The sequence below is a fragment of the Zalophus californianus genome, chromosome 1 (genome assembly GCF_009762305.2).
Source record: "Zalophus californianus isolate mZalCal1 chromosome 1, mZalCal1.pri.v2, whole genome shotgun sequence".
NCBI classification, from domain to species: Eukaryota; Metazoa; Chordata; class Mammalia; order Carnivora; family Otariidae; genus Zalophus; species Zalophus californianus.
The window spans coordinates 206,646,004-206,672,774 of NC_045595.1; the positions used below are offsets into that span (position 1 = coordinate 206,646,004).

Below are 26,771 nucleotides of genomic sequence, written 5' to 3' on the forward strand. Positions count from 1 at the left end.
CCTCATTAATAGCCTTTTTGATTTCGACTTGATTAGATTTTAGTTCTTTTATTTCTCCAGAAAGGGTTTCTCTAATAACTTCCACGCTTTTTTCAAGCCCAGCTAGTATCTTTAAAGTCATGATTCTGAACTCTAGGTCCGACATTGTACTAAATGTCAGTATTGAGTAGGTCCCTGGCTGACGGTACTACCTCTTGTTCTTTTTGCTGAGGTGATTTTTTTCGTCTTGTCATTTTGTCCGGAGGAGAATAGATGAATGAGAGAACAGAATGCTAACAGGTTAACAGCGTCTCCAGCAAATATACTCTATACAAATCAGAAAAGACCTGAAACCAGGGGACAAGAAAGGGAAAGAAAGAAGAGGAAAAAGAAAGGAAAAAGAAAAAGATAAAAACAAACAAAAACAGAACAAAACAAACAGAATATGATCAAATATGATCAGGCTAGTGCATAGATCAGTGCCACACACTAGCTTTTGGGCATATTTTGGTCTGTTAGAAGAAAGTGCCTGCTAAAATTTTAAAGGAAGAAAGACTTATATATGTACAAAATAAGGGTTGATACAATGAAGGGATGGCAGATGACTGTAAAGATGAAAATTATAAAAGATTTTATAAAAGGAATTGATAAGTTGTTTTTAAAAAGAAAGAAGATTTAAAAAGAAAAAGAAAAAAGAAAAAAAAAGGGAGAGAATGTGATCAGTCAGGAGACTAGAACAAAGCCATACACTAGTGATTTAGGGTATATTTTGATCTGTTAGAAGAAATTGTATCTCAAAATTTTAAAGAGAGAACAACATATATATATATATATATATATATATATATATATGCCAAAAATAAGGGTAACTACTATGAAGGGATAAAAATATGACTCTAAAAATGAAAAATAAAAAATGTTTTTTTAAAAAAGGGATTGATAAGATGTTGTTTGAAAAAGGGAAAAAGAAAAATTCAAAAAAAAACAGTTAAAGAAATTAACTTTGAAAAACTAATGAAGTATGGTAAAAAAAGCCATGAATTCTATGTGCAGTATTCTCCTAGCGCTGGAGTTCTCCCGTTCTCATTGATCGGTAAACTTGGTCTTGGCTTGCTGGCTGTTCGTGCTGATCTTCTGGGGGAGGGGCCTGTTGCCGCGGTTCCCAAATGTCTTTGCCGAGGCTGAATTGCCCCGCCCTTGTGAGTCCGGGCTAAGCAAGCTGCTCGGGTTTGCTCTCAGGAGCTTTTGTTTCCTGCAAGCTCTCGGTACAGCTTTGGAGGACCAGGGTGAAAATGGTGGCCTCCCAATCTCCGCCCGGAGGAGCTGAGAACTCGGGGCCCCACTCCTCAGTGCGCTCCCAGAGAAAAGCAGTCACTCCCGTCTCCCCGGTCTCCGGCCGCACTCCGCGCTCACCCGGCCTGTGACCGAGCGTTTCTATCTCTGGCACCTGACCCCGTGTGGAGTCTCCAAACCCAGCAGATCCCTGCGGTGCGCTCCCGCGCCGCTCCTCCTGGGGGAGGAAGGGGAGTCTCCCTGAATCTGTGGCTTGTTGGGTCCCTGCTGGAGGAGCAGTGGCCCGACTGGGCCGCGGATCACAGTTTATGGCCACCCCGAGCTGAGAGCCCGCGCCTCGGCTCCGTCTCTGCAGCCGGCTTCCCCGCTCCGATACCTGGGAGCTCTGCCGCACTCAGGCACCCCTGGTCTTTCTGTGACCCCGAGGGTCCTGAGACCACACTGTCCCGCGAGGATTCCACCCCCCCAGCCCCCCCCCGCCCCCCCGCTTAGCCACTGGAGTGACGTCCCTCAGCGGAGCTGACTTCTAAAAGTTCGATTTTGTGCTCTGCGGCTCTAGCACTTGCCAGAAGCGGCCGACGGAGGCCCCCCTCCCCCACCGTCTATTCCCCCCCCCCCCAATATCGCCTCGGATTCACTTCTCCGCACGTCCTACCTTCCAGTAAGTGGTCGCTTCTCTGTTCAGAGTTGTTGCTACTCTCTTCCATCTTCTGTTGAGTTCGTAGGTGTTCAGAATGGTTTGATCCCTATTCAGCTGAATTCCTGAGACCAGACGAAATCCAGGTCTCCTACTCCTCTGCCATCTTGCTCTGCCAATTTTGTTTGTTTTAAGTAAACTCTCCACCCAAGGTGGGGCTTGAACTTATGACCCCCTGATCAACAGTCACGTGCTCTGCCGACTGAGCCAGCCAGGCACCCCTAATCTTTTGAGGATCCACCATCCTGTTTGCACAGCAATTGCACCATTTTACATTCCCACCAGCAATGCACAGCACTCAGTTTTGAAACCTCCTAGGCCAGGGCTCTTCTAAATAGAACATTTTCTTTTTGAAAAGCTGCGACAGCCGTGGGCATCTGGCTTGATCTTGCTCTCAGCAAGGATGCAGCAGAAGGCCTCCAGTTTCCTACTGAGAGGTGTTTTTCAGATCCTAAAAGTGGGCTGGCCACATGGGCCAAACACTTCCTCGTGTCCAGGGATGCCTGAGTCGACAGCTCCCAGGTAGAGGAGCTCCTGAGTCGGTGGCTCACGGAAGAAAGCAACCATGGCTGAACCACCACCCTGAGCTCTAAATCTTTAGCAGCCAAAGTGGGGGAATGAATCATTGGATGACTTGTTCCCTTTTAAGTTTGCCCTGAAAACATGGAATGGTCCCCTCCTGGCCATGCATTAGCCCTCAGCGACCTAAAGAAAAAGTCTTGGAGAATTTGGGAGAGCCAGAGTGGGAACCTTCGTGGTGGCCACTGTTTCCTTAACGGCACCAAGAGTTGGCTTGTGTTCCCCTTCAGGGACGTTTGCGAGATGCTACTTAATACTGCTCACCCAGAAGCTGTTTGTTTTGCTTTGTTGTTCTTGTTGTTTTTTAATTCATTTAGCCAATGTATAGTATATCATTAGTTTCAGATGTAGTGTTCAGTAATTCATCAGTTGCGTATAACACCCAGTGCTCATCACGTCACATGCCCTCCTTAATGCCCATCGCCCAGTTACCCCATCCCCCCACCCACCTCCCCTCCCCCCACCCACCTCCCCTCCAGCAACCCTCAGTTTGTTTCCTAGAGTTGAGAGTCTCTCATGGTTTTTCTCCCTCTCTGATGACTTCCCATTCAGTTTTCCCTCCCTTCCCCTATGATCCTCTGTGCTGTTTCTTATATTCCACACATGAGTGAAGCCACATGATAATTGTCTTTCTCATTGACTGATTTTGCTCAGCATAATACTCTCCAGTTCCATTCACATCGATGTAAATGTTAGGTATTCATCCTTTCTGATGGCTGAGTAATATTCCATTGTATATATGGACCACATCTTCTTTTTCCATTCATCTGTTGAAGGGCATCTTGGCTCCTTCCACAGTTTGGCTATTGTGGACATTGCTGCTATGAACGTTAGGGTGCAGTTGCCCCTTCGGATCACTACATCTGTATCTTTGGGGTAAATACCCAGGAGTGCAATTGCTGGGTCATAGGGTAGCTCTATTTTTAACTTTTTGAGGAACCTCCATACTGTTCTCCAGAGTGGCTGCACCAGCTTGCATTCCCACCAACAGTGTAGGAGGGTTCCCCTTTCTCTGCATCCTCACTAACATCTGTCGTTTCCTGACTTGTTAATTTTAGCCATTCTGACCAGTGTGAGGTGGTATCTCATTGTCATTTTGATTTGTATTTCTCTGATGCCAGGTGATGTGAAGCATTTTTTCATGTGTCTGTTGGCCATTTGTATGTCTTCTTTGGAGAAAGAACATTTTATTTCTTGCAAAAAAAAAAGTCTTGCAAAGACTTGCAAAATGTTTGTTTAGAAATTTTCCTTAAATATCATTTAGGAAATATTTTATTTTCCCTTTTAATCCTGTTCATGTCTTCTGCCCATTTCTTGACTGGATTGTTTTTTTTTGGGTGTTGAGTTTGATAAGTTCCCTATAGATCTTGGAGACTAGCCCTTTATCTGATATGTCATTTACAAATGTCTTTTCCCATTCTGTCGGTTGTCTTTTAGTTTTCTTAACTGTTTCCTTTGCTGTGCGTCCCAGTAGTTCATTTTTGCTTTTGTTTCCCTTGCCTTTGGAGACCCGTCTAGCAAGAAGTTGCTGCAGCTGAGGTTGAAGAGGTTGCTGCCTGTGTCCTCTAGGATTTTGATGGATTCTCACATTTAGGTCTTTCATCCATTTTGAGTTTATCTTTGTGTGTGGTGTAAGAAAATGGTCCAGTTTCATTCTTCTGCATGTGGCTGTCCAATTCTCCCAGCACCATTTATTGAAGAGACTGTCTTTTTTCCATTGGATATTCTTTCTTGCTTTGTCCAAGATTAGTTGACCATAGAGCTGAGGGTCCATTTCTGGGTTCTTTATTCTATTCTGTTGGTTTATGTGTCTGTTTTTGTGCCAGTACCATACTGTCTTGGTGATTATAGCTTTGTAATATAGCTTGAAGTCTGACATTTTGATGTTGCCAGCTTTGGTTTTCTTTTTCAACATTCCTCTGGCTATTCAGGGTCTTTTCTGGTTCCATACAAATTTTAGGATTATTCCAGCTCTGTGAAAAAAGTTGATGGTATTTTGATAGGGATTGCATTGAATGTATAGATTGTTCTGGGTAACATAGACATTTTAACATATCTCAATATCATAAAAGTCATCTATGAAAAGCCCACAGCGAATATCATTCTCAATGGGGAAAAACTGAGAGCATTTCCCCGAAGGTCAGGAACACGACAAGGATGTCCACTATCACCACTGTTGTTCAACATAGTACTAGAAGTCCTAGCCTCAGCAATCAGACAACAAAAAGAAAAGGCATTCAAACTGGCAATGAAGAAGTCAAACTCTTCGCAGATAACATGATACTTTATGTGGAAAACCCAAAAGGCTCCGCCTCCAAATTGCTAGAACTCATCCAGGAATTCGGCAACGTGGCAGGATGTAAAATCAGTGCACAGAAATCAGATGCATTTCTATACACTAACAATGAGACAGAAAAAAAAGAAAGGATCAATCCCATTTACAATTGCACAAAAAACCATAATATACGTAGGAATAAACCTAACCAAAGAGGTAAAGGATCTGTACTCTAAAAACTACAAAACACTTATGAAAGAAATTGAGGAAGCCACAAAGAGATGGAAAAACAGTCCATGCTCACAGAAGGTGTTTTTAAATGGGGCTCACAGCCTCATTTCCTGCATGAAGTCTGTCGCTCTGGGGGAGGAGGAGCTCTGTTAGGGGAATCCTTTGTTTCCAGAAGTGCTCCAAATCCACTGCATGCAAAGTATTTTCAACTGGTGATTCTAATCTTCAGTTTTAAGACTCGCAAAATGTTGGGGCGCCTGGGTGGCTAAGTGTCTGCCTTCGGCTGAGGTCATGATCCCAGGGTCTTGGGGTGGAGCCTTGGGCTCCTTGCTCAGCAGGGAGCCTGCTTCTCCCTCTCCTCTGCCTGCCCTCCCCCTGCTTGTTTATTCTCTCTCTCACTATCTTTCTTGCTCTGTCAAATAAATAAAATCTTCAAAAAAAAAAAAAAAGGACTTGCAAAATGTTTGTTTAGAAATTTTCCTTAAATATCATTTAGGAAATATTTTATTTTCCCTTTTAATCCTAAATATTAATTACTATTTATCTTTTACTCTGTCTTCTTAAAAGGAAATTTCATGTTCCCCAACTGCACCTCATCAATGCAGATTTCCTCCTTGGCTACAGTGTCTCTTGGGATTTTCATCATATTTTGGGTCTGCAGGGATCTTACCTCCAAACACAGAGCAGTTTGAGCTTTGCTTTTCTGATTCGATGTATTTCTCATCCTTCTTCATCAACATACCTAACTAGTGTCCTTGTTTACTTTTGGGACAGTAAAGGGCATTACCTGTAAATGACTGGGCTTCAGTGGATTGTCTTAGAATGCATCTTCTGTCCATCTCTCTGTTGTGCTTCATTTTTGGTTTGTCATGATAAGAGGTCGTGTTTGCTGGCTGCCTCCTGGGTGGCAGACATTGCTCTACTCTTTGTAGGGGGTGTCTCATTTGATGCTTGCAACTTTGTGAGGTGCCGTGATTTCCATTTTTATAGATGAAACCATAGTCAGAAATTGCCCAAGGAGCAAATGGTGGGATGGAATGTCAGCTTCTCATCCTCAAGCTCACGTGGTAAACCAGAATTATAATATTGCAGTCTTGTTTGTTTGCCTGGCCTCAGTGTGAAAGCACCTGTTAAGTGCCAGGCTCTATGGGAAGTGGGTTAGCACAGCCACTATGACCTAGGCACAATTTTAGCCCCATGATTAGTGATGAAAATGATGCAGAAATGTTCAATCTCCTAACCACCCCAAGGAGCAGGCTTGCAGGGTCTGTCTGGCCACATCCTAACTCGGTGAAGAACTCAGCTTGGCTCACGGTCTCTCTGTGGCTGTGCTCCGCTCCTGAACTTGTGTGCTTTGATCTAACTTGACAGCCTGATGCGTGAAAAGAATAGTACTTTCTTGTAGTTTTAATTGCGTTTTTCTTACCAGGAACGACAAGCAGTTTCTCATTTTTTAAGTATGGTCTGTTTATATCCTTTGTTTTTGCTGAATTTTCAGATCCGACAGCTTCCTTTATCTTTCCACCTTTCCCTCGACAGCACTGAGTCCCTTTCTCAGACATGCCATGTTTGCGTGGATTAACACAGACAGCACACAGTGAATAATCTATTCCTCGTTTACTGGTCACAGCCTCAGTGCTTGTTATGTTTCTTTTCCTATGTCGTTTTTCAAATAAATTAAGTCACACATTTAAATGAAAAAGAAATAGCAAGCAGCCTCATTCATTTGGAATGGATGGTTGTGGTTCGTTGTAATTGCATTTATGTGGGAAGAGGTTTATCAGTCAGGATAGAGAGGATTACGCCATGGTAACAAACAATCCCTAATCTCAGTGAGTTTTACATGGTTGAGTTCTGCCTCACTGGGTCAGCACGTGATTTCTGTTCTATAATTTCTGAGGGAGCCAGGCTGGGAGGAGCTTCAGCTCAACCCACATGTCCATGATCTTAGAGTCAAGAAAAGAGAATGCAACAAGCTTTGAGTTGGCTTTTAAAGTCTGTGGCCTGCATGACACGTATTGTTCCACTCACCCCACTGGCCAGAGTCAGTCATTCTGCCACACCCAGGGTCAAAAGGGCAGAGAAATGGGATTCTGGACATGCACAGCCCAAGGAAGACAAATGCTGGTGAGTCCCAGGTGACCCACCACCCTGGGTGTGCCCCATCTTTTCTGTCTCAAGCAGCAGGAGTCCTTGGAATACACTGAGCAATGTGAGAGTGGGTAGTGACTTAATAAACAGGTGCTTGGGGGCACCTGGGCGGCTCAGTCGGTGAAGCGTCTGACTTTGGCTCAGGTCATCATCTCAGGGTCCTGGGATTGAGCCCCGTGTCCAGCTCCACACCCAGCGGGGAGTCTGCTTCTCCCTCTGCCTCTCCCCTCCCCTCGCTCATACTCTCTCTGTCTCTCTCTCTCTCTCAAATAAATAAAATCTTAGAAAAAAACCCACACAAGTGCTTGCTCTTGACAAAAACAGTTGCTACAGGTGAAGACAGAGGCCCTCCCTCGTGCTCTTGAATCCCTGGAGAAAGCCCACGGCCGGCTGAGTCACAGACGTGATTTTCTAAAAGCCGAGTCTTCAGGACTGGCCGGCACTGGATACTCGTTGAAGCCAGGGGAGGGTTATATTGCTGTTCCGTCTGCTTTTCTATGTGTTTGAAAATGTCCATAATAAAATGCAGTTTCCTGTGCATTTGGCACATTCATTTCCCCTCCGCCAAAGCTGTCTCACTTTGTTCTTATCCTGTTACAGCGTGTGTTTCAGCTTACCTCAGGATTTGTTTTGACAGGAGCACATTAAAAAAAAATTATTTTGGGGGCACCTGGGTGGCTCAGTCAGTTAAGTGTCTGACTCTTGATTTCAGCTCAGGTCATGATATCAGGGTCGTGAGTTCAATCAAGCCCCATGTTGGGCTCCATGCTCCATAAGTAGGCATGGAGCCTACTTAAAAAAAAAAAAATCCGATTATCCTATTGGATGCACAGGAAGTGGCTCTGTGCTCAGCATGGAGTCTGCTTGAGATTCTCTCTCCCTCTCTCTCTCTCTCATAAATAAAATCGTTAAAAAATTATTTTGTTGGCTTTCCCTTCGTTTTAAAATAAAAGATTTTTATATATAATGTTTTAAGGTATTTCTCGATGACCTCTAGTTATATGGTTTTTTTTTTTCCCCGAGATGCGGTTTTATTGAATTTGAGCGTTCAATTAGACTACAGGCTTTCGATGAAAAATATTATTTTCCTTCCTTTCCCTTTACCTCCTGCATAACCTCAGCGTATATTTTAGGGGCAGGATTGTTTTCTTTGTTTATAAAAAGAAAGCTGTCATGGCCCTAAGACCATATGGTCCAGGGACCAGCGGTTGGGAGACACAGATAGAATGCGGTTGGCATCACACACATCTTGTGACATTCTTCCAGAACACCTGCTTTGTTTTAGGCTCTGTGCAGAGTGTTGAAAACCACAGAGGAGAAGACCGCATACCCAGCCCTCCAGTTGCTCCCCGCCTAAGTCAGCCCCGGAGCTGATAATCATTAGGACAGTTGTAAATCGGTGACAGATGTGCACATGTAGCCCAGGGCAGGAGTCACTAAACATGCAGGATGGGGCGCCCTGCCAGGGCAGGGACCATTCTGCCTCCAGGAAAGGAGATGCTAAATCTCATGTGAGGAAAATTAGCCAGGTGGACAGGAAGGAGGTTGGGCAGAGGGGCAGGCAGGAACCACAGATGGATCTGTGTTGCTACAAAGTTTGAAGCTGAAGTATTAAGAGATGGGGATGGGGGCAGAGGAGGCAAAGCAGGCAGGAGTCATGCTATGGAGGACTTTGAGTGGCTTTTTAAGAAGCGTGGACTTCACCCTGTAGGCTTTGAGCAAATATTTGTGGATTGTTCCATAATGACAGACACTTGGTATTATAAGATTGAGTCATGAGGAGCCACCCAGCCACAGCACTCTGCCCATGGTCACTTGAGGCTGTGCAGAACGGCAGTGATCCGCTCACACTCCTGCCCGTGTTTCTCAGCTACCACAAATACCCAGGCGGGCTTTAGTGTAGACAAGGTCTGTGTCCAGTCAGCAGAGGCCTGGCAGAGTGGGGCATTTCTCCTGTGGGACGTGGATCCTTCCCACCCAGCAGGATCACCAACTGCTGAAGATGCCAGGAGTCATGGCCTAGAGGTGTGCCCCCCCGTTTCTTCTGGGGTGACCCCTCACTCAGAGCCACCTGCCTGTGAAGCTGAGCTAGGAGAATGATGGGGAAAATTCATTCAGACCTCTTCTTCCCCAGAAGATGCCAAGGGCTTCCCCAGCGCACAGACAAGGGTCTTCTTAGGGATGAGGGTCAAGTCCCCCCCCCCCCCCCGCATATAGTCTATGTTCTGCTTAGCCTCGGGTGTGGACTGGAGCCCTCACCGGTACCCGGGTTTCCGTGTGTGACTGAGGAGTTGGTCTTATGGTGACAGGGTCTCTCTTGCTCTTGATTCTGATGCCTGCCTCATCTCCAGCATTGCTAGGGGCTTTGCTGATACCCATGTCCCTGGTCCCTGGCTCATGGCCCCCCCGGTGTTCCCCATGCAGGCCCTGTATCTTCCTTTTGCATCTGCTCGTGTCTTCCTGGCCCTAGAAGATTTACTTTACATGGTAAATGTCGCTCCCTTCTTCCTCATGTTTTCCCTCTTGTTTTCCAGGCCCTTCAGAGTAACCTGAGGTATTCCTTATTGCCAAGACGGCTCATTATCAGCAAGAGGTTAGCTCAGTGCTTGCATCCTGCTTTGCCCAGCGGTGTGCACCTAAAAGCCCTAGAAACCTATGAGATTATCTTCAAAATTGTGGGGACCAAATGGCTGGCCAAGGATTTGTTCCTATACAGGTATAGTAGCTTCCCTACCATATTACATTCTTATTACCTGAATAATCCGTATTTCGGTTCATAAGATGAGAAAATGGCAAAATAGGGAGTGGTGAGCAACAATTCATCATAAAGACGCCAGCAGGAGATAACCAGCGCTCACGTCTGGAGCACACCCTCCCAGGCCTTTCTTTAAGTGTGTTCCAGGTACGACCATGACGGACCTACTGTCTAGATGCCTGCTCTTTGCAGAACAGTGTGATGGGACCATCCCGTGATAAGCAAACGTCTACAGCCCCAGTGTAAACGGCTGGCTGGCTGCTTTTGAAAACTCCCTGTGGCTGGGTGATGGTTGCAAACTTCCGATTCGGTGTCTCATTTGTCCCTCCTCTCCCTTTTTTCTTTTCCAAAGCTGTGGCTTGTTTCCTCTTCTGGCAAACGCGGCCATGTCGGTGAGGCCCGTGCTGCTCGGCCTGTACGAGAAGTACTTTCTCCCACTGCAGAAGCTGCTCCTGCCCAGTCTCCAGGCCTTCATTGTGGGCCTGCTGCCCGGCCTGGAGGAGGGCTCTGAGATCTATGACAGGTGGGTCTCATCCTGACGGATGTGCTGACAGTTCTGTGGCTTGTGTGTGATGCTGCTGCTTTGGGAGAAGCGGGGAGGGAGGTACAGGGGTCTGCGCGGCAGGGAAAGGTGCAGAAGTCGGGGTGATGCTTGACATTGCTGTGCTGGTCTCTGACCAAATACCGTGTCCTCCTGGGAATTGCCTGCAGTCACAGGTGAGAGTCAGAAAGTGAGAAGGTTTCCCAGAGTCCCACGGTCAGCGAGTGGCAGAGCTGGGATCCTAAGCCACATAGGTCAGATTCCAAAGCCTTCCTTCTTCCCGTTATACTAGGCTGCTTCTCTGGCGAAGCAGAGCCATGCTTCATTGATGGCTGGGGCTTGCAAAGGCGATGCTAAGCAGAATAGCTTGACAAATTTCAGCAGCACTTTGGGGAAATTTGTAAAGCTCGTATGCATAAAAGTTCATGCAGGGGTTATTTTTGGTCATGCTTAGGAGCAGAAGAAAGCATAAATCCATCCAGACTATTGGGTGTACACAGTATCCTGTTTCTCTGGGGAATCATCACATTAAGAGCTCACTACCATCATATTACTCATTCTGAGTGATCGCTGTGATTAACCTCTTAATAGGACCTGCTTTAAGAGCCCATGTGCAACCTGAATGGGAGGTTTAGAAACCTCTGTGCTTGCAAAAGTTTCCATTTGATTACACCATGCACTGCTCACATTTCCCCCATGCCAGAGGCCCCAGCCACACCGCCTTTGTCACATTGGCTGTGACTGGGGGGGGGGGGGCTGGGGTGGAATCAAGGAATCAATCCAAGGTCTATTTGGAGTGCTCCCCTAAACTCAGAGAAACCAAATAATTAGAATGGTTTGAGGGATTGTGGCCAGTGACCAAGGGTACATTTAAGTCATGAGCATTTACAGTAGAATTTGATAAACCTAACCAAAAATTTGCACTTCAGACATTTCAAGCTTTCACATAGAGCAGGTGGTGGCTTCCCACTTCCCAGTAATGAGTCCACCTTTGCAGTGGGTCGGGTCGGTAGGACCTACTTCCTTAGGAGGCGGAGTCTGTCTTGGGGCTACTTTAAGCCTGTGGCCAAGCGCAGGATTGGTAGGTGTGTGGAGGGAATGAGTGGAAGGTCATGTAGAAGTCAGCGAGAGACGCTTCTCAGATCTGCCCCAGGCTCCTTCTAGAAGTTCTGGCCCGTTCGTGTTTCCCAAACAGATCCGTGTATCACAGTGTATATAAATGTTTTTTCCATCATCTGACAGATGAGCACATCAGTTCCCAAAATGTATTGCAGTTGTTTTTTTTTTTTTTAATTTGTAAAAATGAATCACACCAGAAGAGTGTAAATAGTTGGGGTGTGTTTGTGCGTTCTCTTAGCTGATCAGTGAGGGTTCATTTGAACATTTGCTAAAGTTGCTTAACATGGATTTTTTGGGTGTGATTTCTTGACATCGAACCAAGAGCTGAGTAGAGCTGCATGAATCACTGAGTAGATGGAGCCATGAGAGAAAACCAGGCCCAGTGTCGGCAGCACCCCAAAGCCATTCGTTATCAGCTCTCCGAGGTGGATGCTGTTCGAGAGTTCTAGAATCTGAGTGGGTGTGTATGGGCACAGTAATTGGGATGACTGCACCAGAGTCTTTGGTCTCTGTATCCATGTCAGTTTGAGAGAAGTTGGCAACTCTTTCTTCCCCTAAGTGCTCAGGAGCCGAGGCAGACACCCCCAGCAAACACTGTGCAGGAACAGGAAAGGGAGGGGTGGGGGGTGAAGGGGAGGGTCCTGATGTCCCTGTTGGCAGCAAACACAGAGGGCTGAGTTAGGCTGGGACCGCCGCAGGCCGGGTGACTCACAAGTTCCCTGGGGGCGCAGACTGTTCCTGGCTTGTGCTTGTCCATGAAACTCTGGCCAGTGTTAGGACTAATGCTTCACCCTGGCTTTCTAATCCTCGTGTGCCTGCAAATTACTCCTGGCCAGATTTTCTTCTTTCAAGTGCCCATGAAGTAGCTTCACAACTGCGTTTTGCTGCACTGAGAAAGCAGAAGTAGTGTGGAGAAAGTTCCAGACTCCTCTTCTGAGGATTTGGGGGAAAGGTGACTATTCGCAGAGGTCTGTAAGCAAGCAGAAATGTGAGTCCGCGGTTCTCAGCTGGGCTGATTCGTATCCCCCAGGGACGTTTGGCATCATTCTTTCGGCTGTTACCACAGGGTAGAGAGGGTGCTACTGGCGTCTAGCGCTAAACATCCTGCAGTGACATGATTGTCCCTGTGACGAAGGCTTATCTGGCCCAAAGTCCATCATGTCAGGGTTGAGAGAGCCCCATTTAAATAGTAGTTGAAACATATATATATATATATATTTTTTTTAAGATTATTTATTTTAGAGAGAGCGTGCAAGTGAGTAGGGGGAGGGGCAAAGGAAGAGGGAGAGAGAGAATCTCAAGCAGACTCCCCGCTGAGCATGGAGCCCAACTTGAGGCTCAATCCCATGACCCATGAGATCATGAGCTGAGCTAGAATCAAGAGTTGGACGCTTAACTGACTGAGCCACCCAGGCGCCTGGAAACATATTTATTGACCTTTCTTTTGGTTGATTCCAGGCACCACGGTGAGCTCTGCTGGTTCTAGAATTTTTTTTACCCCTCTGGACATGGACCTGACCTGTGGTGGTACAGGTCGCTGTTGTCACTGTTGTGCTCCTTCAGATGCTCACGCCCCAAGCTCTTTGCTCTTGTGATAGCCTGGCTTTCCAGGACCGTCCACTAGGCAAGTGGCTACACGGCCAAAGTTGGGAAAGGCTTCGGGTTCATGGCAAGCAGTCTGTGTCACTTGCTGTCCATCGAATAGAGGAGAGAGTGTTGGTGTCATGCGAGTGAGCTGGTGTTCACAGGAGGCATGAGCACGCCAGCCAGGGTGAGGCAGGAGGGATGGAAGTAGGAAGGGTTTGGAGGTTGCTGGTTGATTCTAAATAGAAAAGATTCGAAAAGATTCTAAATAGAAAAGATTCGATTTCTAATAGAAAAGACTCTCAAATGTGTGTGCTAATTTTGGAATTTCACATCTGAGATGATGGGAGTGATTCTTATTTAGTAGAGAGTTACTTGCCTCTTAACCCAGTTATCTTGCTCTTCGCTGTGCTTTCCGTAGCCAAGGCTTGTCATAATCACCATTTTGTGAGCCATGGCATCGTTTACTTTTTTAATGTCTATTTTTTTAGGATAAAATGAGACTTAAGCTGCATTTCTTTAATAAAGAAAACTAGCTGGTGCACTCTGAATATTGAAGAAGAGATAGCTGAGGTGGCATTACCCAGATTTCTTGTCTGTGGACCAGCTCGTGGCCAGTGTTCTGTGCAACTGACTTTGGGAATACACTGTTCTGAGCGAAGGGGAACGTGGTATCAGTGTGTACACTGCAGTGTTTGCCATGGGTTTTATCTAAGCGTCAGTCTTCCCCTGAGGGAGATCCTGGGGAGAGGGGAGCACTCCCAGGGGCTTTCTCAATTAATCTCCTACTGTAGGAATCTGCCTAGCTCAGGGACATCCTGTCTGCCCAGGGGACAGTGACCCATCTGCCCCACCTGCTGCACCATGCTTCTGCCTCAAATTGGGGCCTTTGCTGCGCTATTTTCAGAGCTGGGCAAGATAAGCCGTATTTGTTTGCTCAGCCTCAATAGGAGATCAGTCGGTATCTTTAGCCACTAAACCCTTTTGTATGCTTTTCCTAAACATTTGGCTGTTACTCATACCTCTTCAGTTTTGTTTTTCTATAAAGATGATACTGTGCATCATTTGCACGGTAAAATTCACATATTTTATGAGACAAAAGAGTTCAGACTAGCTTTAAAAAGAACAAAATTCACTATTAATATAAAAAGGTAGTAGGGGCACCTGGGTGGCTTAGTCGGATAAGCATCTGACTCCTTATTGTGGCTCAGGTCATGATCTCAGGGTCGTGGAATCGAGCCCTGTGTTGGGCACCTCACTCAGTGGGGAGTCTGCTTGAGATTCTCTCTCTCTTCCTCTGCCCCTCCCCCTTCATGTGCATGCATGCACTCTCTCTCTCTCTTTCTCAAATCTTAAAAAAAAAAAAAAATGGTAGTAGATAAATTTTTGCATGAAAAGTCTTTGTATACCCTGAACTGATTATTGAAAAGTAAGCTGAAGACGATTTGAGTCGTAATAAAAGGGAAGGGGTGGCATTCATTTCACAATGGTTTTGAGCGCAACCTGTGTGGCCGGTGATCATCCGGATGGCTAAGGACGCAGACCCGGTGGTCATGGCAGGCAGTGGGGCCCGAGCGCTGACTCTGTTCGTCCATGCGGGGTTTTACACGAGACTCTCCAGTCCTGCTCAGAACATCTCTCCCTCTCTCTTCTGTATCTCCTAGCTGACAGCTAACATGTACATTCGTCCTAGGGACCACTGCCAGGGAGCAGACACGGGATTTGGACAACAGAGGCCTGACTCCAGGAAGCTGGGTAGCCCACTGCATCACACTGGGGCTGCTCCTTCTGTGATGTTTGTGTGTCTTCTTTGCAAATAGGAGACGCGAGGGGTGGAATGCCTTTGGATTTTGAGTCCGTCCACTCATTCAGTGAAATCCCCCTGTGGGAATTTGATTCTGCTGTTTTATCAACAGCTGCTCTCATCGGCCTACCAAAGCCGTTTCCATTGTTGACAGGGCAGGTGCCCTAGTCAGCTGCACACAGGCCACGGAGCAGAGGCGGGGGGCCTGGCCTTGGTCAGTATCCATGGAAAAAACAAACCCAGACCTGCTGATGACACTGCTTCTCTTAAAGGACGGACATGAAGTTGCTGATGGCGTGTCAGGGGAGAGAGACCCAGATAGAGATAAGGGACAAAGAAATGTCAGGCATCAGCAGGAGAACGTTCCAGAGCGGAAGTCAACATACGGGCGCGCTTTGTGGAAGCCCGGGCAGAGTGGGCAGAGTGACAGGCTTTGTGGAATTTGTGTCGAGTGGGAGGCCCCAGCAAATTTTATCCCCAGTGTTTCTAAAGTCAGATGTCCCCTGACTGTGCTCAAGTGGGGGGATCTTTATCATTTCTTAAGTCTCCAGTCGCACCATCTCTTGAGGCTGATCCGCTCGTCCCTTTGTGGCGGTGGAATGGCCCTTCCTGCAGATCCACAGACACAACCAGTCAGACACTTCCTATTGGCCAAGAGGCCGTACATCTTGGGGACATGTTTGTCTTAGCAAACTCCATTTCAGTGACCGCTGGCAGGTGGACAGAACATAAAGGCAAGAGATGGCCGCCACTCAGGAGGATGAGGAAATGGGGTTCCATGGGGGCAGGGGGGAAGAGGTCAAGCAAGCGGTGGCTGCTGGGACCGAGCCCTTACAGTCCGTATCTCTTGTCCACAGGACAGACGCTCTGCTGCTGAGACTGTCCCTGGTGGTCGGTAGAGAGGTGTTTTACGCTGCCCTTTGGGGGAGCGTCCTGGTGAGCCCGGCCATCCGCCTTCCCGCCTCGCTCTTTGTGGTGGGCCACATCAGCAGGGACTGCCCGGGCAAGGAGCAGAAGTACATGCTGGGGACGGATTACCATCTCACGGTGGGTGCTTTGCTCATCAGGGGGGCAGAGCGGGGCAGGCGGGGCCGGCTTCCTCGTGCACAGGTTGTCGGCTGGGGCTGCAAAGGGACATTGGTGTGAGCAGCAGGGAAATGGAGGTGTCCTGGGCGTCAGAGTGTGTGCGCTCTGCTTAAGAGCAAGACAGGAGGCGTCAGTGCGCAGGATGAAACCCAGGACGGTGGTGGTGGTCTTTCACATATGCATTAAGGATTTACATATTCAGGTACATATCTGCCCCTAAAGAGGGCCCTGCTGGAGGCGCCCCCAGGCTTCAGTGGTACGGTTGGCTGTAAGCAGCGCTCCAGGGGCCTCGTAGAGTCTCCTGCTTTAGCTAGAACCTTGCTTCCTCCCCGGCCTGTGTCTCACTGCCCGCCCCCCCCCCCAGGCTCCCTCCTCCTCCGGTCTCTGTCTCTCAGTCCTGCCCCTGCCGTCGTCCTCTCCTCTGGCTGCTCTCAAGCCAAGATTGCCAGAGTTCTTCGGATATCCACCCCCAGGCCCGTCGGAGGGCTGCTTCCTTCCCTGGCGAGGCTGTCTCCTCGTGACCCTCCCGGGATCTTTCCCTTCTCCCCAAACTTACCGCTTGTGTGTCTGATGGCCTGCAGTCTGTCGCCACCTGGTGGTAAACCCTAACAGCCTTGTGTGTCTCCATTTTCACTGCCCTGCTTCCTTCAGCTTCTGATGCTTGCTTGGACCTTGCCGTAATCTTCCAACTGGCTCCTCCCCATCCCATCCTCTGCCCATCCAGGCTTTTTTGATCGCTCTTAGCTCTTTGCTTTGCTAAAACATAGCTTTGCTTAGCTTGAAATATATCTGGATTCCTCTTGCCTACAGATAAAGTCCAAACTCAAGAGTATTGTAAGTCCACTCCCAACCCACCAATGCCTTGCCCTCCCTTCAGGCCTTCTGCACTCCCAAATGGACTGCCCAGCCTGGCCTGTAGGTCTGTGATGCCACCTCCTGGCGCCTTGCACTCACTCCCCATCCCTTCTTGATGACCTCCACGCACATCCCCACTGTCCTTCCAGCTCAGCCTCCCCACAGACTTGGGTTGTTTGCCCCAGTTGAGTGATCTCTCCCTCCCCTCTTCTAAAGTCTCGTAGCTTTTTATTAGCATTTCTCTTATGGCTCTTCTGTATCACATGTATCTGTATTTGGAAAAGACACACAAAATATGTATTGACTTGGTTTGGAGTCCATTTAATGGAATGTCTTTGGAGTTTTAGGTTAGCCAGAAGTCCCTATTGGAACCTAAAGGCATTCCTTTCTAGGATCATAGAATTTGAGGTCTTAGAACCTGACCCTCTGGTCCAAGCCTCTCCAGCTCTCAGATGGAACATGCGAGGGCTGCAGCTGACCGATTCTTCGATGTCACACTGTTAGTTAACAGCCTCCTTGGGAGCTTCTGGGTGTCACCCGAAACTGGCCCGTGTATGCGGTGGGCAGGGAGAGACCAAAGAGAGAGGCAAGCCACTCCAGATTGGTAGGTGGACAGTTTAATAAGCAAGGGAACTTACTTGGCTTGTCTTGGGTGGCCACAGGTCCGGTAGATCTCCGCGTCTGTTCTGAAGAAAAGATTCACAGCAGCCGTACTCTCAGTTTTGAAGGGGAAAAAACACTTTTTTGATATTATAAAAATCTAATCAAAACAAGAAAAGGGAAATCTGTGTATAGATGAGGGCAATAGTAAGCAGTAAAGGAGAATAAGACAGAGTTCCATCAAATCGGGTACTTACAACATCCAACCTCACTAGCTGGGGAAACCCCGTGGAGACAGCCAGGCTGGAGTCCCGATGGAGAGGCCTGGGCGGAGCGTCCTCCCCTCAGCTGAGACTGACCATCCCCATAAGGCCGTATTTATAGAGCACATGATGAGGTCTGAAGTTAAACAGTTATTCACCTATGTTCAGTTTGGTGCGAACTGCATTCTTATTTTATCATGTCTTTATATCTTCAAGGAGCCTGGACTGGGTGTGCTCGCCTCCTCGCCCGGATTCCATTCCGGGGGGGCCAGCCCAACCTGGAGCAGGAGGGGATGCAAGGCAAATTTCATAACTCTTGGCATCCAGACCAAAAGGGCCAGTTCTGACCTGGAGGTCAGCTAATGTCCACTAACCAGCTCCTGAGGTCACCTATGCGGCACGAGTCTCACACACAACATTCCTTAACCTGCCTGCGTACGTGCAGGTCAGGGTGGTTGGTTTTGCAGGACAAATCCCAGAAGCCTCCATCCATACAACACAGTACCCACCTGCCAAATCTTAAAAGTTTATGTAGAGGCCTTAACTGGGCTCAATCACATATACTGCGTGGGTGTTTTCAAAGCCACATCTGTCTCAAGGCTGTGTCCCTCGGGGACCTCTGGAGCAGGGGGGGCAAGCAGAATGCACATTCCAGGACCAGGGAGGTGAGGCATCTCCAGCTCCACAGGTCAGCCAGGTCACGTCTTGTCGATGACCTCCTCCAACACACCCTGCCCCCCAGCTTCTAGGGCTAGAACCCACATTTCCCACATTTACACCTTACTGATCTGTTCCACATGATTTCGCACAGTGGTTTCAAGATTCCCAGGAAAAGTTAGTTTCATTTTTATGACTGTAAACAGTAGCCTGCAAATGCTGCTAAATGTCTTGGGAGTGAAATGTTCATGCTGTTTTACCATTCACAGGTAAAGTCTCTGTGTGCCTCACTGTTGGACTCAAATGTCCTGGTGCAAAGAAATAACCTGGAAATTGTTCTGTTCTTCTTTCCATTTTATACCTGTCTGGTAAGTCACTTGTGTTCTTCCAGGGAAGTCACTGGTATTTCCTGAGGACGTGGGGCAGGTGGGATAGACCTCAGGCAGTTGGCAGATCCCAGTTTGCTTTCAGCCAATTAAAGATCCTTGTGCCTTTTTGTGAGAATGACGTTTCCATAGCAAAAACTGAATGGCTTCTGTCTGTGGGCATTGTGGAGAACCAACTCCTTTTGAGAATGACCTTTTTAAGATAAAGCTTTGTAGACTGGTAGGAGGGGCCTCGGGTCAGAAAGCCAATAATCTACTTCATCATCCCTTTGCAGTAAAGTGTTCTTTGTCCTCCAATAGGATTCCAGTGAGAGAGCCATTCCCCTGCTCAGATCTGAAATCGTGCAGATCCTGTCAGCAGCCACCCAGACCCTACTGAGGAGAGATATGTCTCTGAACAGAAGACTTTATGCGTGGTTACTAGGTACTGAGCAGTATCCAACAAGTGAAAGTCAAAGTTAACGTGAAACCTTTTAGTGCTGATTTTTGGAACAAGTTTCAATCTTTGTGATACGTTTCTGAATTATGAGATATGGAAAGTTAGCATGCTGACTGAATATGGCCCAGTCAGTTGAGTTCTGCTACACTGTAGCTTTGGTTATGTTGCAGGTATTACATTTAAAAACAGGGACATAAATAAGTGGGATATTTATTGAATATTGAATATTGAACTCCATTTTAAGAAGCTTGAAATACCACAAAAAAATTGTAGCTAAACCTTATTCAAGTAGAAGCTTGTTGCTATAAAGAAGTCTCATCGGTTTGGGGGTGTGAGAGAAGACCCACAAATGTTACGGAGTTTGTGTAAAAGATGGTTTGGGATGGATGGGAATGTCTGTGGCATTGACAGTTTTGTAAGACATTTGGGTAACTTAAGGGGAGAGCTTAAGAACCCAGGCTTGTGTTTCTGCAGACAGCCTGTAAACTTGTAGGAGCCCCTGACTGTTGGTTGGAAGGCTTCACAGGCACAAGAGTCCAGGAGACCACAGGGCTAGGAGGCTAGCGCTTTCTGAATTTTATAAATCCCCACATTCGTGTACCTGAGCAGAAGCGGTATACCAAGCAACCGTGAAAGGATTCCATAGCTTTTTTTTTTTTTAAGACTCTTTTTTTTTTAGAGCAGTTTTAGGTTCACATCAAAACTAAGAGGAAGGTGGAAAGAGTTCCCAGCTTCCCCCAGGCGCCCCTCCCCCCACCAGGGTGGCACATTTGTCCCAGTCGATGAACCAGCGCTGGCATGTCATCACCCAGACTCCATGGTTTCCATCAGGGCTTGCTCTTGCTGGTGCGCTTTCTGTGGGTGTAGACAGATGTGTAAGGACATGCGTCCACCATGACGCATCCACGCAGAGTAGTCTCACTGCTCCTCTGCTTCACCGCTTTTTTTTTTTTTTTTTTAAGATTTTATTTGTTTATTTGACAGAGAGAGACACAGTGAGAGAGGGAACACAAGCAGGGGGAGTGGGAGAGGGAGAAGCAGGCTTCCCGCCGAGCAGGGAGCCCAACGTGGGGCTCGATCCCAGGACCCTGAGATCATGACCTGAGCCGAAGGCAGACGCTTAACGACTGAGCCACCCAGGTGCCCCTGCTTCACCGCTTTTATAACCCTCAACATAGAGGTCTTCTCACACCCAAGTCAGGAAGTTCTCTGAGCCCTTTCTTTCCTCTCTTCTCCCTGGTTATCGAACTTTCAGAACCCATTGCATGGAAGCTTATGAAGAATAGAAGAATATTTACAGGCTCTTTAAGCATTTTTATCAAAAGGATGATTTTGCTAAACGCTCAGCTCCGTCCTAGTTGGCCTTGACTTGCTGTGTATAGAGAGGACCCAGGATCCAAGTTCAGTGCTGGGTCCGACCTGTTAGCCTCGGCCCCAGAGTCCACGCTCTCTCCTTGTACCATGAGTTGCCTCCCCTTGTCCCGAAGACCTCACAGACTTACCCAGGGCTCAAAATAAGGGCATATAGATGAGAACAGCTTGATTTCACATACTGCCATACAAACACTGGTTTTTAAAACTGATCCTCGTTCCGTTAGATCCTTGTAATCAGACTTGTCAAAGACACTGAGGGTGAATTCTCAGGACAAACTAAATTGATGCCTATTGAGGTGGAATCCTTAGTACACCACATTTTTGTCAGAAGAAAATGTGACTTAGTCTTGCCAGATTGGAATTTGGTTTTCTGTTGGAGGAATTCTATTTTTAAAAATGCTGGAGCATGAGACCTTTATACAATATTATGCACCTTTAAACTGTAGATCTTGTTAACAGCTCATGGTCCTTGTTCTTTTATAGGTTCAGATATTAAAGGAAATACCATTGTGCCAGAATCTGAACTCTCAAATTCTTACGAAGACCAGTCCTCGTATTTTTTTGAAAAATATTCCAAGGATCTTTTAGTTGAGGTAAAGGAGCCTTTCTGGAAAGTAGATCCCAATCAGAACATTCCTGATCATGATTCCTCAGTGGATTGATGGGCAGGACCTCAAAGCAGACATGGGCCATGCCCTGGATCCACAGTGGGGAAACCTTCTGTGTGCTTATTCTGTGCTGTGTGACTGGTTTTCTCTCTGTCCCAGCGTATTTACAAGTAGAACAACTAATAATGTCAAACTGTGCTATGTACAGTATCCTGATCTGTGGCTTTTAAAAAAAAAAAAAAAAAACACAGGGTCTAGCTGAAATACTGCACCAGAAGTTCTCAGATGCCGACGTAGAGGAACGTCACCACGCGTACCTGAAGCCGTTCCGCGTCCTCGTCAGTCTGCTTGACAAGCCGGAAATAGGTAATGTGCAAAGTGCGGTCGCCATCGTGGGCCCACTGTGGATGGCCTGTGTGAGACACAATCAACACGTTATTTTGAATGTAATTCCGTCATTGGAGTTTCCAAATCTTGAAGTACTTTAGTCATGTGTTCAGTTATCATATCTAGGCACCACTTAAAAGTTTTGCACAATATTCTGAACATTTTCATTAGAAAAATACCTTTGAGCTCCTCTTGTGCACACCTGTGTATGCACCTACAGAGCACATACCATACTTTGTGAGAATGTTTCTTCAGTGAAATATCAGGCTTCAAATGAGCTTTGATTTTATTTTCAAGGGGTTGGGGTAGGAGACCCTCCTCCATCTTTTTGCCTTGTGACCTGGGTGGGGCAAGCCACTTCCGCCTTGTGGGCTTCGGTCTGTTCCTCTGCCAAATGAACCGGGTTGAACTAGACTCCGGTTCCTAAAGGTTCCCCTGTTACACACTGTGGTCCTGTGAGCATCAGCTAAAAAAATGACCTTCTCTCCCTTGCTTAAAGAATGGAAATTGCTCTGATATCCATTCACAGTAAGATCTTAATATCCAAGGCACCTGGGTGGCTCAGTCAGGCATCTGCCTTCGGCTCAGGTCATGATCCTGGGGTCCTGGGATTGAGCCCCACATTGGGCTCCTTGCTCAACAGGGAGCCTGCTTCTCCCTCTCCCTCTGCTTGTGCTCTCTCTCTCTGTCAAATAAGTAAATAAAATCTTTAAAAAAAAAAAAAGATCTTAACATCCAGTCATTTGAACACCATAATGGGGTCCTCATCTTCTCCGGGATTTCAAGGGGTTTTTTGTTAATTATTGTTTTTTGTTTTTAAAGATTTTATTTATTTGAGAGAGCAGGAGAGCACGGGTGGGGGGAGGGGCAGAGGGAGAGGAAGAAGCAGACTCCCCGCTGAGTAGGGAGCCCGACAACGTGGGGCTCTATCCCAGGACCCCCGGATCATGACCTGAGCTGAAGGCAGATGCTTAACCGACTGAGCTACCCAGGCGCCCTGGGATTTCAAGTTTGATGGTATCATCTGAGCGCTCAGGATTTGCACACTGCCTGGTAGCTGTTTGCAGAGAACAAGAATCGAGTGCATTTTTGAGGTCCCTTCTCCCTCTGGTCTTAGAGTGGAGGATGGAGACCCTTCATTTATTCACTCAGGGGCACACATGGAGCATTTGCTGTGTGGCAGGGACGATGCTCGGCTCTAGGGATGCAAAGGGGAAAAAAGGCATCCAGTCAAGTTGTATGGAAGGGACACTCTGAGGTCCTCATGTGTTTTTACTGTTGTTAGTAATAACAGCTGACATTTTTTGAGCAGTTTTTTTGTGTGAAGTGATTTGTACATGTCATCTAATGTACGTCTCCATACGTACCTCCTTGCCTCCAACAACCCTGAAGTGGGTTTTCTCACTGTTCCCATCTTACAGATGGAAAGACTAAGGTTGAGTAAGAGTAAGTGATTTGCTACTCTGGCAAATCTCTGCCCAGGAGCTGAGATTAAAGCGTGGTCGGTTTGACTCTAGAGCCTAAGCTGACAGGACACAGCTGCTTACCTGATTGCACGCAGACCCACCATACCCGAGATGCTCAGTCATGTAACACAGATGACCTTGTATCCCATGACATGTACGCTCTAACTGCTCTTAACCAAAGTCAAAGCGTGAAGCATTTGTCCCTCCAAGCTCGGCCTTAAGTGCCATCTGAAGCTGCCCTGTGCCCTTCCCCCCATCCTTCCCCTCCCCTGCTACCTCAACCAGTGATGGCTCCATTAGATTTTCCTCTTTCGAGTGACTGCAGCTCAGAAAAATCATGATTTTGGCTAAAAAATGAAGTGAGCTATGTAAGTGTATGGGGAGCTTCCTGCATAACTTGGGGAAATATCCAGAGCAAAAACGTAACCACATTTTGGAGGATGGGTGTTTTATGTCTCGACCCTGCACCTGGGTGAGCCAAGTGAAATGTTGCTGTCAGCTTGAGCTCCCCCCACCGCCGCCCTGTCGTTTCCAGAAGGGGGTGAATGGCAGGCTTCTGCCTGATCTAACAGTCTAAGTTTTCTGTCTGTTAATTTCTAAGTCTAAAATTTCTATCTGTCCCCAGGGAGGATGTACTTGAGAGGCAGAGGAGTGGATCACACAGAAGTAGAGCTGGAAGGCCCAGCGCGGTCATTCTTTTGCTACCAGGCTTCACCCACTGCCTCGTTTTCTCCTTCAATCATGGCAACAAACTTGCCTTCATTTGTAAAAAGCATTCAGCTCTCTTATACAATAGATAAAATGTATGTGGGCCTTATCGTGGAAAAAGTTTTCTCAGAGGCACATCCTCTGTTTTTATGAAAAGGAAGCATAAAAGATTGGATCCATCTTTGCTTTTTAACACAGATATATTGACAGAGCTTTCATTTCCTCTGAATCGATCCTGTTTTCATCCGTTTGTGTACATGGGTGAGAAGTCAGTCCCTTCCCTGCCTGATGGTTGCTGTGTGTAGAGCGGAAATATCTAGTTGCCTTCCACCTGCCTAATCGGCAGGAATGCTTCCCTAACCTGCAGCTGGTTATATTCTTTTGTGCCATTTAGTAAGCTTTGCTTATTAGTGGTGGTATTTCTTTTGTGGGGTTCTAGCTCATGATTAAAAGAATTTAGAGGGGCAACTGGCTGGCTCAGTCAGTGGAGCATGCGACTCTTGATCTCAGAGTCATGAGTTCGAGCCCCATGCTGGGTGTAGAGATTACTTAAAATAAAATAGAAAATAGGGGCGCCAGGGTGGGGCAGTTGGTGAAGTGTCTGACTCTTGGTTTTGGCTCAGGTTGCAATCCCAGGGTCATGAGATTGAGCCCCACGTTGGGCTCGTACTCGGTGTAGAGTCTGCTTGGGTTTCTCTCTGTGTCCCTCCCACTCCCCGCTCGCTCACTCTCTCTCTAAAATGAATAAATAAATCTTGAAAAAAAATAAAAATGTAAAAAAGTTTTTAAAAGAATGTAAAGTAGGAAAATTGCCCTATTCCATTGATATTTATGCTGAGTAGTGTCTCTGGCCAAGCAGTTTATACACACTTATGCACACTGAGCATGCGTCTTGGCTCCCCCAGACAGAGTCTGGCCTGGAGTAGTTCCTTCACCTCTCGGTCCCTGTCCCCTTCTCTGTAGTCAGTACAACAACGTAATACCTGGTCATATGGCTACTTAAGGAGTAAATAAGGTAACAGATACAAAATATTTAGAACAGTGTCCAGCACATGGTAAGTGCTACAAAAATATTGGCCATTTTTTTTTTTAAGATTTTATTTATTTATTTGACAGAGTCACAGCGAGAGAGGGAACACAAGCAGGGGGAGTGGGAGAGGGAGAGGCAGGCTTCCCCGCGGAGCAGGGAGCCCGATGTGGGGCTCGATCCCAAGACCCTGGGATCATGACCCGAGCCAAAGGCAGACGCTTAACGACTGAGCCACCCAGAAAAAAAAAATATTGGCCATTTTAATGGATGTTATTCCCCCAGTAAAGTTGTCATTGTCAAACTAAAGTTTCGGAGCATTTTAGGCAATAAAATTGTGTGTATAGTTACTCTGTTTCACGCATATGTCATTTATTGATTTAAATATGGATTATTCATCTCTGACCATTTTCTTTTTAATTGCAGGGCCTCGAGTGGTTGGAAATTTGTTTCTCGAAGTCATCCGGGCCTTTTATTCTTACTGCAGAGACGCTCTCGGCTCCGATCTTAAACTTAGCTATACCCAGAGTGGAAACTCGCTAATAAGGTATGGGTTTGGGTTTGGCCCCCAGCTTTGCGCTTCCTACCCCTCTCTAATGGCACGAGTCTCATTTCCCTATGTTTATTAGAAGTTGTGTGGTGCTAGAGAAAGCAGGCGTGCAAGGGATCACACCACTCATGAAAATAACCGATGCTCTTGAGTCAGTCACCACGAATGGCCTGTTTCCTGTTGCATACTGTGAAGAGTTTCAAAGGCATTTGAGCTGGTCTCTGCCCAGCCCAGGCTGTACAAACCATATTTACTGAGCAGGTGTGAAAGCCGTTGAAGGGCAGCTGGATCTGGTGTGCCCATGCGGTGACTTACAGGGAGGACGGCGGGGGCAGGGGGCGGGTCAGGACGTGGAGCCAGGGTCCAGCGGTAGAGGGGAGAGCCCGCCAGGGGCATCCTGAGGACATGTGCTGCAGGACCCCGAAGCAGAGCAGGTGGCGTTCAGGACACAGCAGACATGTTGCCTTGGGGCATGTAGTTATCTCTCAACCCTGGGTTTTGTTCTTGTTATTTTTTTTTTAAAGATTTTATTTATTTATTCATGAGAGACAGAGAGGCAAAAGGAGAAGCAGTCTCCCAAGGAGCAGGGAGCCCAATGTGGGGCTCGATCCCAGGATTTTCATATTTTGTTTGTTAGAGAGATCGGTGGTGGGGCGGGGAGGAAGAGTTGAGGGAGAAGCAGGCTCCCCGAGGAGCAGGGAGTCCCACGTGGGGCTCGATCCCAGGACCCCAGGATCATGACCTGAGCGGAAGGCAGACGCTTAACCGACTGAGCCACCCAGGCGCCCCTTGCCTTTGTTCCTTTTAAGATAATAGTCTCTTCCTTTTTACTTTATTCTTGATGTAATTTCCTTCTGCCCGAATTGGCATTGGGTATATTGAAAATATAAATCTATTTGAAGATTTCTCTGGCTTCTTAATTGTAAATGTACCAAGAATTCTGAATGTTTGCTTTTTTTCTCCCAGAATGTTTGTTCTTTCTCCCAGAATTACTACTTTTCTGAATATGAAAGTAATACATGCTCTTTGTGGAATATACTGATATTTGAAGGTATCAAGAAAAAAGATATCACCCACAATCCCACCGCCCTTGAGAGAAAACATTTTCATTTCTTTCCAGACTTTGAATGCATACAAAAAATGTATATATTTTTTAAAGATGGAATTAGAGGGGAGCCTAGGTGGCTGAGTTGGTTAAGCGTCCAGCTCTTGATTTCGGCTCAGGTCATGATCTCAGGGTCATGGGATCAAGCCCTGTGTTGGGCTCCAGAGTCAGTGGGGAGTTTGCTTGAGATTCTCTTCCTCTGCCCCTCCCCCAGCTCACGCTCACGCACATGCTCTCTGTCAAATAAATAAA

General features: G+C 47.0%; 1 protein-coding gene across 8 annotated transcripts in view; it reads left to right on the forward strand.

Annotated features, from left to right (window-relative positions):
* Nucleotides 1-26,771, forward strand: part of DOP1B (DOP1 leucine zipper like protein B) — a 112,741-nt gene that overhangs the window by 30,612 nt on the left and 55,358 nt on the right. For 7 of the 8 annotated variants that reach the window (XR_003518071.1, XR_003518073.1, XR_003518072.1 and 4 more), the window contains exons 3-10: nt 9,740-9,921; nt 10,313-10,483; nt 15,866-16,055; nt 18,739-18,837; nt 19,156-19,279; nt 21,152-21,261; nt 21,528-21,642; nt 25,291-25,411. Coding sequence is in view for 5 of the 8 variants with exons in the window: in XM_027584112.1 (XP_027439913.1) it covers nt 9,740-9,921; nt 10,313-10,483; nt 15,866-16,055; nt 18,739-18,837; nt 19,156-19,279; nt 21,152-21,261; nt 21,528-21,642; nt 25,291-25,411 (1,112 nt within the window). In the remaining 3 variants the exon portion in view is untranslated. The remainder of the gene's footprint in view (nt 1-9,739; nt 9,922-10,312; nt 10,484-15,865; nt 16,056-18,738; nt 18,838-19,155; nt 19,280-21,151; nt 21,262-21,527; nt 21,643-25,290; nt 25,412-26,771) is intronic. The other variant, XM_027584114.1, reaches the window with a different exon arrangement.